Genomic DNA, 13,029 nt, shown 5'->3' with positions numbered 1-13,029 from the left:
CTCAGTGAGCTGTCCAGAGTCAACTTAACTCCAACCCTATGCCCAGGAAAACTGTACGAGGGCAGTTAACAAGGTTAGCATGAAAACGCCCATGGGTGTGGGGCTTCGAATCTTCGCTTTGTGCTGTGACGTCAGAGGCTTTATAAAAAATTCCGTCTTCCTTTTGCGGTCACTGAAAATTGACGGTCGTTGCAGCAAAAATAAAGTAGGGAAATTTGGTTTGTTCGGACAAGTGGTAATGCCAAATTAGCTTTCATGGTATCGATCGACACAGAGCTCACTCAGCTGAATCTCTGCGATCAGCTGAGGGCAAATTCCTCCTTCATGAAAGTGATTGCTACCATCTTCCATTACGGTAACCAGTCAATGAACGCCGCGCAATTGGTCATTGCCGTCAGAGCCTTGGATTTGCTGCCTCTCAGGTTATTTTTCTATCTCTCTCGTTATATCTCCTTTTTCTCTGCCGCAAGAGGGCTCCCATGACATGGTACAGAAATGAAATGCAGTCGTCACTTAAACACACCATGTTATTTGATTGGCCTGAATGCTCACATTTCACCGTGCATAGCGAGGAAAAAAAGGAATTCCGCTTGATCCGTGGGCAATTTTACTAATGATGTATCCCATTTTTCTTTCCTTACAGAGGTGAAACTCCCAAAAGTACGGTGCAAGGCATTATCTCGACATCTCGTAAAACCGCGAGAGATTTGCGTCAGCCTGATCCTTTCCGCATTGAGAAGGATGAATCGGGCCGTCAGGCGAAATACTCCATATCGGACTCCGTGCTCAACGGAGTCACACCGCCTGAACCGCAAGAGATACCTGATGAACCGATTATCCTGAAGCCGGTAGAACACGCCTCATATTCCTCCTCTTATGCAAGCCAGCTAGGCAAGCGACATCGAAAAGCACCAAAGTATTATTCTCCCGAAGCGGCCTTACGCAAAGCCAATCGTCGACGTGCTAGAGCGTCGAAACTGAAACGTAAACAAAACGCAAATTACAGCGGTGGAGAAAGCGAAGGTTCTGAAATTGATGTGGATACAGATGATGAATTAAGGTAAGAAAAGTGACAAGGGGAAAAAGCGACATGATTAGAATGCTCTGAGGATTGATGGATTTGTTATTCTTTTTGTATGGGCGGGATTTTTCCAGCTTTGGCTCCGGTTCGGAAGAAGAGTCTCAGATGAATACGGTGCCTGAAGAAGACACAATCAACAATTATTCCTTATTATACTCACCACCCACCACTGAAATGACTTACATCGATCCCATCAATTTTGCAGAATATCCTATTGCTGGTCATTTCGCCATTGTGCAACAGAAAGGTTATACGTATCCCCGCTTCCGATCGCATGAAAAAGTCAAAATTCCCAAAGTTCACTGTGAGGATAAATTTCGCGTCGCCGACATTGTTCAACAAAAAAAGGATGAAAAACCCACTATTGTTGGCCGCATGTTCATTCTCGCAGACGGTCATGGCGGTCCTGGTTGCTCTGAATTTTTTGTTCGCAACACACCTGCCGCCATTCAGAAATTATGCGCCGATTACGACCCTACCGAGTTTGGTGACATCCAAGTTCAGCGGCGTTTTGAAACAGACGTAAAACGGATGGTCGAAGCATTAGATGAAGAGTATCTCGCCATGAAAAGAATCGAACTCGGTCGACAAAAAGACGCACAACCGAAGCAAACACCTGAAACAGACGAAGGAAGCAAAAACGAGTCCACGGACAAGATGGAATTGGATGCTACCTCTGAACCGTCGGTTGAACAGCATGTGGATAACGATGGCAGCACCCTTATTATCAATCTGTTTTTTGGCAGTTGGATGGTCAATGTCAACGTTGGCGATTCTCGCTCCATTCTTATATCAGCTCCGGAACCCAGCAATACACCTGCCGCGACGAATACCAATCCTCACGGATATCCCGTAGCTGGCGCGGTGGATTTGGATTACAAAATGGACGTGGTATTCGCTTCGCAAGACCATAAGCCTTACTTGGAACATTTAGCTCGCGAGATCCTTGAAAATGGTGGCGAGTTTGTGGATTCGGTGCAAAATCGCGTCATCAAGGTGGAATTGGATAAATTGAGAGAAGATGGCAATCGCCATGCCAAACGTTTAGCTTTGAAGAATGCCCGTATTCGCCCCAAAGGCTATCACGCAGGTCATGATCAGTCCAATGGGAGTGCCGAAGCAGAGACGGGGAATACGACGGCCCAGCTTACACAAGCATCTTCCAACCATGCATCGGTAAAGTCTCGATCGAATCAAGATCGTATTCCGTCCTTGAATGTCGCACGATCTTGTGGTGATTTGGATTTCAAGATGGACCCCAAACGAAAAATCATATCGTGTGAACCGGATGTGAACTTTATTCGGATATGCGATGACGATGTGGACAAACAAGACGAAAATATGCGAACCGTGTTGACTTCAGCGGCGCATAAAGGAAAGCGAAGGCATTTTCTGTTCATGAGCACCGACGGCACCTTTGATTACATGTATGAAGAAACCGCCGAACGTCAAAATCGGGCCATTGCAAAAGTCATTGGTCCCATGATTGAAGATGGGGAAAAAATTGGAAAGTACTATTTCGAGAACCCCGAAGAAGGACAGACAATTGAACACGGTAAAAAGGAAGAAGATGTCCTTATGAAGGATGCCGATCCCAAAACTACCGAAACTACGGAACCAAAGACTACGGATGACGCCACTGCGCCCACCGCATCTGCATCTTCACCTACGCCTGTATCTAAAACTACATCTGGACCTACACCTACACTGACCGAACCAGTTGAATCATCGGAAACAGTTCAATCTGATAAATCGATTGGGTCGGTTGAATCGGCTCCACAAGCCGTCTCTGATGCCACATCTGAGCCATCGAGCGCGAAAATGTCAACAGATGAACCAACAATCTCCGACAATGAGCCCAAAGCGCCCGGGCAGGAATCACAGGCGGGATCTAAGGATGAACCATCAACAAATGGGCCCGACCTTCCGGCCGAACCACCTCGGGTTCCATTATTGTACCGTGAATTAAATGAACAGGAAGCACTGCAACGTAAGATCAAGGAACGTACATTGGTGATGGCAGCTCGATACTTCGCCAATAGAGAAAGTGCCCACGGATTTTTTGCTTCCACCCTACAGGATTATGATGACTGTACCATAATACTTATCGAAATTTGAAATGGACGAACTTTGATGAATATTCTCATACGATAATAAACTTGAAATGTAAATAAGACACGTTTTTCCAAACTCTAACCAGAACTAGACCTGACCTTTGTCCACACAAATCGAGTGGGACCATCCACATTTTTACCTGATGGTTGCGATAATATTGCTACTACGGGGTTCTCAAACAAAATTCAGAGTGAGTGAGGTGAACAATGGAGCTGATCATGACAAGACCCCCATTCGAAAAGCACATTTTATACATTGACACTGTCCCAAATACGATCCTAAGATTTATTTAATCCGAACCAAAACATTAGATTGTTCTAAATAAACGCCACACGCCTTGAGCATATTGTACGATTTCAGAAACACCCATTTTACTTTCGCCGTAAACACGATCCACAAACGTAATCGGCACTTCACCGACAGAGTAGTTGAACTGTCGTGCTCGTACAATCATCTCCATTTGGAAAACATAGCCCTTGGATATTGTGGCATTAATGAGTTGATGTAAGACTTCCTTCTTATACAAGCTAGAATGCCGGTGATTGTGTGAGACACATATGAACATGCATGAATTATTTGTCAACAAATTTTGACTGCTTACCGGAAGCTGCCTGTCAGATCCGAAGTTTTTGGTCGCAGCATCAAGGTGGCAAGGAAATTGGCACCTCGGCTAATTAAACGGGCGTATGTCCAGTGAGTATTTTATTTACCTTTTGGATCGATAATCATTATACATACCTGACGAGTTTTCGTTTCAAATCCCAACCATAGACTCCTCCACCAGGGCGATATCGCGTACCGCTAACGATATCATAATTGTGCTCCGCTTGTAGCCTACGTATAACTTGAGTACTGTATTCAATTGATGTCTGCAGTTTATCTCTCTCTGACTTGACTTACTTGATCATATCCGGTATGAATTTAGGCTATCACTTATTGAGTAACAGGAACTTGTTTGCTTCTTTTTTTCCGACATACTTACATGATGCGAAAAGTCAGCATCCATGATAATAATATAATTACCGGTGGCATATTGTAACCCGTGCACATAAGCAGTACCTATAAAATAGAACTATTTTTGAATACATCATCAACAAAGTAGTCAGAAAACTACGCGGTTACCTAAACCCAGTTTGCCAGCGCGCGGTCTTAATTGCTAATGGTCATTGAAGTGAGCAAATGGAAGGTCCGTTAGGTATGGTGCCATGGAAAATGCTTACGATATGATTTTCGCCGTATACTTTTTGCAGTTCTTTGGCGACGTCTTGAGTGCCATCAGGACTGCCATCGTCGATAATAACGATTTCCCAGTCAATGCCCTGTTGGGTAAATGTACGCGCAAGAAGCCACGTGATGATGGGCAGGTTTTCACGTTCGTTATAGGTAGGTAGCAACACTGAGTATTTATTAGAAGCCATGGTGGGGTAATTGGTCAAAGAATCGTCAACCGTCAAAACCGCGTGTTGAGACCCTGAATTGCTGTCCATAGGTCAAATATGAGGCAAGGGAGATCCAAATTCGGCATCTGCGTAACTGTGCGAATTGTGCGGTGCGTTTGATCACATGGTTTGCCCAATCACAGCTAAGCGTTGCAATTTCCGAGAATCAATGTCAGATCGATTCTTCACAGATATCAAATCAAACCTTCATCACCTCAGATATGCCATGCTTTCATGCTCCTAATCCACATAATATTACATTAGCGATGAAATGTTCAAGCCATATTTCTCAATCGTAATGTTTCTATGCATCGATCATTGAAGGATCGTCTACCTCAGATCCGATAGTTTAACGAATATGAATACTCGCAATGATTATGAATAAGACAGTAAATATTATACTATTCTTTGAATGTACCTCTGATAGCGCAATTTTCTATTTTCCCTTGATAACCCAGGAAAGCCCACGCAACTTTCTGGACTCTTTCACGCGCTGTGAACTTATTAGTCGATTTCTAAACCTGTTTAGGCAAAGTCAAAGTCGGGCGATCCAGGCAAGATGGGCCACACTTAGCAGTATGCATTGATCGTTACCATGTTGGCTAACACTTATCACATCATTGTCTCTCGTCAAATATAATCATTATTCTATCTCAATTCAAATCGATCACACAATCCATAGTATAAATATCACCGCATTTTAAATCTGAAAAAACTCAATCAGTTATCTCTGCTGTGATACACCCTATATCTTGTCCTTGTTTCTAGTTCTTGTTCCGGAACCGTTATCCTCTTCCTGCGTTTAATATTCCCACAGCACCTGGCATCTTGCAAGGCTGACCTCTCCGGTCCTGTTATATTTGCATGTTCCGCCAAATATAATTCTGTGCCTTGTTCCCATCCACATCCGGGATATCGGCTTGTAATACCGAGCATTCGTCTGAAGATAAAAAGCGCTTCGCATTGTGTTGGCCGCTTTCAATGTTTTGAAATATCCTCTTTCTTTGCCTTGTTGATAGATGGCGTTCCAAGGCATAGGCTCTCTGCGTTAGTGTTGTTGTGTCGGAATTGTGGGCATCGATACAAATTTGAACAAATGTCCACTGGTCTTCAGATGAATAAGCCTGTCGCATTTCCACGCGATGAGTCGGCAGATCATCGGAATGAAGGCGCGCGCAATACGATGTAGGTACCGTTGGTGAAAGTGACCGTGACGCCAGTTGAGGGTGAGGAAGACGGCGGTGAGGAAAACGGGCCATGTCTTTCTCGGGATGGGGATAAAATTGACGTCGCAGCAATGAGGCTGTCCTCAGTTGCACGTCTGCGTTCGGACCAGCACGAAGGCTTGACAATCCACGCTGTATCATTTCATTCGCACGCTGGCTTACGCCGAGGCAATCTTCAAGTGTATCGCCGTGAATAGTGATTCGATCTTCAAACAGTTCTCGGTCTGTTTCGGATTTAAGTAGGGGTACTATCCTACGTCGTCATATGTAACTGTTTGCTTATTCTCATAAGCAGTTCAGTGTTTGCATGAGAGCCTGAACGAAGCTTTTTTCTTTCTCACCGCGATGGGAAACAAGGTAACTGATTGTTCCACAAATAATACTACTGAGAAACTGGTCAACCAAAAGTAGCAGGCAGAAAAAAATAAGCTCAGAATATCCCCCTGATTCATCAGAGGATTATTCGCACCTTATTGAACTCTCGTTTTTGACATCTACTTCTTTTATTCGATCATATCCTGATTAGTCGACTTATGGGTCCCACAATTGCTGAATAAAAAAGAATTTTACCACCATGTTCTTCGTGCACCTGGTCGATAAATCTCTGCTGATATAAGCGCTGCGGCACTAGCTCACCTATATTTGTAGGTATGCATATGAATAACCTATTCGATAGAAGAAAAAATGGAAGATGAAAACCATACCTAGCACATAACATATGGGAAGCCTGCACGCATTTTCCGTAGAGACAAACATTCGTAAATATCCAGCTTCTTTGCGTACTTTCGTCATATGCAGTCTATACTCTAGTATTTATTGCGTAAAATCCTAATTTGGTAATGCTTCATCCTCAGATTCCCTCAAATAAGAGAATCTTTTTTGTTGAAAAAGTAAAAATAAAACAAGGTTGATCCAATCCGAGCACGGACAAGTAATTTGTAAAGGAGCGACTTTAGTTTCTGAGATGATGGGTACTTTTTCCAGGGCAGCGATGCAGTGGACAGCTTTCTTTATTACGAAAACTGCAACCCCTTTCGTAATAGAAAAGTAAATGAGCATAAGAAAAAATTGGTATCTTAAACACAATAAAAACTTCTTGCTGCTGAGTCGTAATTTGCCACCGTCGATCTCGATTTCCTTTTATTGCCTGGACAAATCTAATGTTACACAGGACACGCTTTGTGTCCACTTTTATTCGTATTCATAGAACCTGGGTATTGTTTTATTTTTCTTTATTGCTTTTTCTCCCCATTATCCCATGGATCCCTCTAGTTCCCCTTCACAGCCTACCTTGGACGCTGCTGACAATGAGCCCAAGAAATCCATGGCAGCTCCAGCGGCCGCGGATCAACCTACAACAACCGACTCCAAGGAACCCGCGGACGCTCCTCCGTCAACGCCTTCACCTGCTGAATCAGACGCGACCACCGAAAAACCTGTGGCATCTGAAAAGCCCACCGAAAATGAGCCACCTAAAGAATCCAAGGAACCCACAGAACCCGCGGAACCGTCAAAGCAAGATCCTCCCAAGCCAACCCCAACGACATCCGCTGCGGCTACCACTCCAGCTGTGACCAGTAAACCATCATCCCAGGTAGACTCAAAGCCTACAGCACCTACGGCAACGTCCGCTCCTCCCGTGGCCCCAAAACCCCACACGTCTACACCATCAGCAGTCAATTCAGTGCCATCCGATGTTCCTATCCTTTCTTCGTCGACTATTGAATCCTTGGCTTCGTCTCCAGCTGCGACATCGATAGGGTCATCCATTACTTCTTCATCACCCGCTTCCCCTTCTGCTGTGGCTTCCAATGCGGATGCGGACAGCTCTGGCAGCATGAGCAAAAGCGCCCTGATCGGCGGGATTGTGGGTGGTATTATTGGTTTGATAGCTCTAGCCGCGCTTACCCGTTTCTTGATCCGTCGCAAACGAAGAGCGAGAGCAACGCGTACCAGTCGTGCCATGGATGAAATCTTTACTCCTGGTAACGGAAACCACGTGTTTGAAACCCAAGAAGCCAACACATACAATGATGGAGCAGGAAATGGATATAATATGCACGACCCTTACCATGCATCTGATTATGAAGCGCAGCATAATATAGCATCACCTCAAAGAGCCTATGATCCGAATCACGATCTAGCGTATGCGCAGGGAGCTTATACACCTCAGGCGGCCTATCAAACCCTGTCTCCTTCACAGCCCTATCATCCCCAATTGAGTGATGAAGCTTTCCAGAGCGTGACTTCACCCGTGGTAAATTATAACACGGTAGGTGCTGGTGGGCACGGTATGCCAGCGGAGGGGATGCTTCCTCTCGCTAGTCACCAGTCATCATCGGATCACGGCTATGCGGCAAGACAAGACGTCGGTGACCACACGCCTCACACACAACATGCGCAACCACCTTATCACGGAGAATACCAGAATTATCAGTACGCTTACGATCCACACGCTGAAGGGTACACTCAAGGTTACTATCCGGAGCAATATGCAGCGCAGTATGGTCAGCCTTATGCTGCAGGTTACGGCGATGTGTATCAACAGCACGACTATTCTCCCCATCCTGTACCAGCACAAAGGATGCAGTCGCCTCAAATGATGAGCTCCGCACCCCCGCCTGCACCACCGCAACATACGATGATGATGAACTCACCACACGATGGCACATATGCCAACGAAAGGAGTCACTAATGCATAGTGAAAAAAATGATTCATTGACATCGGAACCAAATTTTTCTCTTCTGAGAGCAGCGTTCCCACACAGGATACTCTACAATTTTACACGAAATACTTTGCAATTTACACGGTCATTCGAATGTATCAGTGTTATCAACTGTCTGCACGGTTTATGGCAGGTCCATGTGCAAAAATCGAATTCACGGATGATTCACACAACTGATGCAAGCATCATGATAGTTACGATATAATATTCTTATATGACCCCATTTGATCCTTTTTTCATTATCTGGTGTAATCGAGTATAGATAAATTTATTCAAAAAAAAAAACAACAACAAATAACTGTTTTTGGTCACATTACGAATGTACAGTAAGAGTAGCCATATGGCAACAGTGTGCCTCAAATTTATATCGGTCTATGGCAGCATATGATTGGCCAATTAGTGACTTGACATTGAACAGCATTAACTGCATGGTTCTTATTTACATACACCAATTTTGTGTCAAAGGAGCATCTATGCTCTCCAGATGTCTGCGTAATATACCACAAATGAATACAGAATGAGAAGAATACCTGCCGTATCGTCATATTAGTCGTCGAGCTGCATTTCCAACTTCCTACGGGTGAGTCCAAAAACCTGCAGTCACAGTGCTGAATCGCCCAGTTTCGCGACGCCAGCCCAACGAGTTCCCTTCACAGTTTGCATACCTGTAATGAATCCATCGTCTCGTCGGTCGAATGCAATATATAGTAAGCGGTGATCACCTGCCACGTTCCTGGCCCATATGCTGACATTTTTTCTAGTTGGCAACATCCCATTCGATCTTACTGAAGAAGAACTGACTGACGTGTTCAAAGAAGTAGGGCCTATTGCCAACTTCCGGTAGGATAGCACTTGGTCAGGCTGTACCAATCACACTTGAAGCTCACCGGATGGACAATAATAGGTTAATGTACGATCGCGACGCTAACCGACATAAAGGCTATGCTTTCTGCGAATATTATGGTTGGTTGATCCTTCATTCGAGAGAAAAAAACGCATTTGGTTCTCACCTTGATTTATTCCAGATCCGGAAACCGCGGCCAGTGCAGTACGAAATCTGAATGAATACGAGCTCGGCGGTCGAGCGCTTCGCGTATCCTATGCGTCTGCAGACATGCCAATGCAACGACCTCAATCACAGGTTCGATTGGACTTGATGAGTTTAACTCGAGATAGGTCACCCAATTAAAAGAACCTTCATTATATCACAGTCAAGGCGGCCGCACGGTCCAACCAAACAAGCAGCATCTACCCCACCGCATTCTGCAGTGCATTCAACACCACCTTTACAAGCTCAACATGCTCCGGTAGCGCATATGCCTCCAAACACGACTATTCCCCCCGTTATTTCTCCTGCACAGCAACCAACAGCCGAACCTGTCAAACCTGTATCTGCGGAAGAAATTTCCAGTTTCTTGAATTCTATGACGGCGGATGATTTGTTCGCACTTATTAGCAATATGAAGGTGCACATCCAAAGGCTACTCTCGACGTCAGTGGTATTGATGTATTGTTTTTTTTTCCCCTATCTACACAGCAAATGTCCGTGGATAAACCTCAATACACTAGAGAATTCCTGATGACCAATCCATCCGTCGCCTACGCACTTTTCCAGGCGATGATCATGATGAATATCGTCGACGCCAATATTATTACAGTATGTTTATTTTTATTCTGATCCATGATGTTTCGCCTAATAAGACCGTCGGTATAGACAATCGTAAACCAAACAGCTCAGTCGGCACCAGCTGCGGCTGCTGCTGCGGCGCCGCCTGCACCGGCCCCCATGGCCACAACTGCCACTCCTACGCCGCCCATGGCGACAGCGACACCTCCTATGGCGCCTACTCCGCCCATGGTCAATCAAGGTAAGTTGTGCTTCGATGAGCTAAAGGGGCCAATGTGTGTTATTTGTTATTCATATGCATGATTACAGTTGCAGATGAGCAGCAGCGTGCCATTTTGATGCAAGTGTTGCAATTAACAGACGATCAAATCAATTCACTGCCGCCTCAACAGAGGGATCAAATCCGACAACTGGTACGTGGATAGATTATCTTCATTGTCTTCAATGCTGAGTTCTGAAAATGGATATGTCTTTACAGAAAGCACAGATGATGCAATCTCAGTGACGAGACGCGTGGATTTTTGCATCGAAACGAAAATCTCGAATTTACATTACCTGTTTATCCTCAAGTCAATTTGTTAGCGACATCATTACAGAAAACCTCGACCTTTTATGTATGTTTGAGTATTTTTATACAGAGACATCATGATGACTTGTATTTACATCGCACTTCAATTCTTCTTTCTTTGGATTTCATCTTTCATAAAGACCTGGCATACTTGTAGAATATACAGTTAGATGATGTCTTTTGTTAAACAAAGTTATATAGCGTGCATTTGTTGCCATGTTAACGTATAAGATCATCTCTCTGTGGCGGATGGTAAGCACTTTCCTGAAACCAGAAAGCCGAAAGCGGTGTGATTCAGGTAGGAAGAGATAGGCAACATGGTCCCTGAAGGTGCGTCAATCTGGGCATGCTAAAAACCCCAAATCTCGATGTGAACAAAGTGGAGCAAGGCAATGACGGTAAAGGGTTCTCGTCGGGCCATAACATTTGCTTTTGCAAGGCGGGATCTTGGGGTTGGCCTTGATATCATGAGATGGTTAGGTCATCTTTTTTGTGTTGCAAACTGGACTGCAAGTTAGTTATTGACAGCTTCGGAAAGATATGAGTTTGTTTCTTTGAGATCACAATATCTAAATGGTGTTGACAGTTACTTCCTTAATCGGACGTTGATGAAAATCAACAAACGCCGGGGTAGACTAAGCGGGTAAACTTCCGAGTGGACCCAGTGTGTTTGCAGAGCTGGTGATATCGCGTCAAATGAAGTCTTTTTTGTAATACTGCTCGCCCAAAACAAACTAAAAATTTTCAAAGTGGTTAAACTCGGACGATACCTTAATCAAGGTCCAGCTCGTTTCGCGATCAGGAAACCATGTATATATATTCAAGCTTTTCCACACCCTGGTACGGGGTGAAAATTTGACAGAGACAAAACATCCCTCTTCTCTTTTTTGCCTTGATTTAACTTGCTGTGAACATTATGCTCTACAACGCTTATTCTCAAAAGCTGGCGGGTCAAGTGAGAACTTCTCGAAAAGAGCCTGCTTCCTACTTGAACATCATGGTCGTCGGTCCGTCGGGATCGGGCAAAACTGTGTTCGTGAGGACGCTCTGCGAACGAATGAAGCAGAACATTGTACCAAACACCTACAAGGAGTCGAAACCCATGGTGTTGAAGGAGCCATTGCGAAACACCGAAGAGCTCTACAGCGTATCGATGCATATTGAGGAAAACGGCCAACGAACCGCCCTCACCATCATCGACACCCCCGGCTTTTCCAACAGCTTCACATTTGATCATCAACTTCGATACATCGCCAAGTACATCGACCACCAATTCGAATGCACATTGGTTGAGGTAAGTACATCAGAGCATCATATTCATACACAAGCGATTAACAACCTGTTCCCTAGGAAACCAAAGTGAAGCGTGATGCAAAGGCCGTGGATACTCATATCCATGCGTGTCTTTACTTTATCGATACAAATGGACCTGGACTCAATGATACAGACCGCTACGTGATCAAGCTTCTCAGTTCTCGAGTGAACATCCTTCCCGTCATTGGCAAAGCAGACGTCTTATCGATCAATCAACGTGCTCAATTCAAGAAGCAATTTCGAAAGGACATTTTCGATGTTCTGCAAATACCCATCTACGGATATATCAGCACGGATGAGGACGAAGAAGTCGATTCCAAGGATAATTCCATTACAGTCGATGACGATGACGCTAAATCAGACAACATGCAGCTCGTCGACTCCTTGGGATCGACCACGATTGCCCGTATTGTCGAACTGTTGCAGGAAACGATCGATGACGGTGAAGATGAAGACGGCGACGCTCGTGCCATGATCGACTACCTTGAATACATGCCATACTGCTTGATTGGATATGAAGAAGACGTGGAAACTGGCCGTCCATTGATGATTACCCGCAACGACGCGAAAGATGAAGGCACGCGCGGTCTGCAGGGTCAGCAGAGCCAACCTTCGGCGGGGTTGACAAGTTATCAAAACGACTTTGATTCGGAAGAAGACGATGGTTCCAAGTCGAACAGTCGTCGACGTAAGCGAAACAAGTCCAACCGAAATGCGGTGAACCGAGCGGTCAAGACGATTCTTGGACGACGATATCCGTGGGCCATTGTGGAATGCTGCAACCCTGAGCATTGTGATTTCGAGAAGCTTCGAACGATGCTCCTCACGGAACATCGGGATATGCTCCGCATTGACACCTTTGAACGATTCTACGAACAATATCGTACGGAACAGCTCTTGAATCGGCAAGTGCAACATATGATGACCATTGAA

The 13,029-nt window shown here is 44.8% G+C and overlaps 6 protein-coding genes across 6 annotated transcripts; 4 read left to right on the top strand and 2 right to left on the bottom strand.

The window, feature by feature from the left end:
- The first annotated feature begins 209 nt into the window (after positions 1–209).
- On the top strand, positions 210–3,275 carry BYT42DRAFT_509844 (uncharacterized protein). The gene is made up of 3 exons (XM_051565138.1): positions 210–422; positions 644–1,060; positions 1,156–3,275. Exons 1-3 carry the CDS (start codon positions 256–258, stop codon positions 3,197–3,199), a joined length of 2,628 nt encoding a protein of 875 aa, XP_051427630.1. The 5' UTR covers positions 210–255; the 3' UTR covers positions 3,200–3,275.
- Positions 3,276–3,425: 150 nt separating this feature from the next.
- Positions 3,426–4,767, bottom strand: BYT42DRAFT_557720 (dolichol-phosphate mannosyltransferase). Its single transcript, XM_051566933.1, has 7 exons — positions 4,417–4,767; positions 4,319–4,352; positions 4,179–4,255; positions 4,097–4,122; positions 3,935–4,030; positions 3,798–3,866; positions 3,426–3,723 (listed from the first exon to the last, which is right to left on the bottom strand). Exons 1-7 carry the CDS (start codon positions 4,681–4,683, stop codon positions 3,504–3,506), a joined length of 789 nt encoding a protein of 262 aa, XP_051427629.1. The 5' UTR covers positions 4,684–4,767; the 3' UTR covers positions 3,426–3,503.
- A 722-nt stretch (positions 4,768–5,489) lies between these two features.
- Positions 5,490–6,653, bottom strand: BYT42DRAFT_610886 (uncharacterized protein; the record flags this gene model as incomplete). Its single annotated transcript, XM_051571433.1, has 3 exons — positions 5,490–6,085; positions 6,432–6,497; positions 6,566–6,653. The coding sequence occupies 3 exons, from the start codon at positions 6,651–6,653 to the stop codon at positions 5,490–5,492; spliced, it is 750 nt and encodes a 249-aa protein (XP_051427628.1).
- Positions 6,654–7,109: 456 nt separating this feature from the next.
- On the top strand, positions 7,110–8,903 carry BYT42DRAFT_557717 (uncharacterized protein). Its single transcript, XM_051566932.1, has one exon. The coding sequence runs from the start codon at positions 7,120–7,122 to the stop codon at positions 8,554–8,556; it is 1,437 nt and encodes a 478-aa protein (XP_051427627.1). The 5' UTR covers positions 7,110–7,119; the 3' UTR covers positions 8,557–8,903.
- Positions 8,904–8,929: 26 nt separating this feature from the next.
- BYT42DRAFT_642111 (uncharacterized protein) lies at positions 8,930–10,997 on the top strand. Its single transcript, XM_051572573.1, has 9 exons — positions 8,930–9,294; positions 9,349–9,427; positions 9,492–9,550; positions 9,613–9,728; positions 9,799–10,053; positions 10,125–10,244; positions 10,302–10,455; positions 10,524–10,627; positions 10,693–10,997. Exons 1-9 carry the CDS (start codon positions 9,258–9,260, stop codon positions 10,717–10,719), a joined length of 951 nt encoding a protein of 316 aa, XP_051427626.1. The 5' UTR covers positions 8,930–9,257; the 3' UTR covers positions 10,720–10,997.
- Positions 10,998–11,746: 749 nt separating this feature from the next.
- Positions 11,747–12,993, top strand: BYT42DRAFT_475535 (Septin-type guanine nucleotide-binding (G) domain-containing protein; the record flags this gene model as incomplete). The annotated part of the gene is made up of 3 exons (XM_051563610.1): positions 11,747–12,076; positions 12,133–12,634; positions 12,824–12,993. Coding segments are annotated over 3 exons (1,002 nt in total), but the record flags the coding sequence as incomplete, so codon positions are not given.
- Positions 12,994–13,029: the final 36 nt, after the last annotated feature.

Source organism: Radiomyces spectabilis (genome assembly GCF_025331425.1).
Source record: "Radiomyces spectabilis strain NRRL 2753 chromosome Unknown BYT42scaffold_2, whole genome shotgun sequence".
In the NCBI taxonomy this organism is placed as follows: domain Eukaryota; kingdom Fungi; phylum Mucoromycota; class Mucoromycetes; order Mucorales; family Radiomycetaceae; genus Radiomyces; species Radiomyces spectabilis.
The sequence above is the reverse complement of the archived record's forward strand: the minus strand, read 5'-3'. Positions and strand labels throughout refer to the sequence as shown.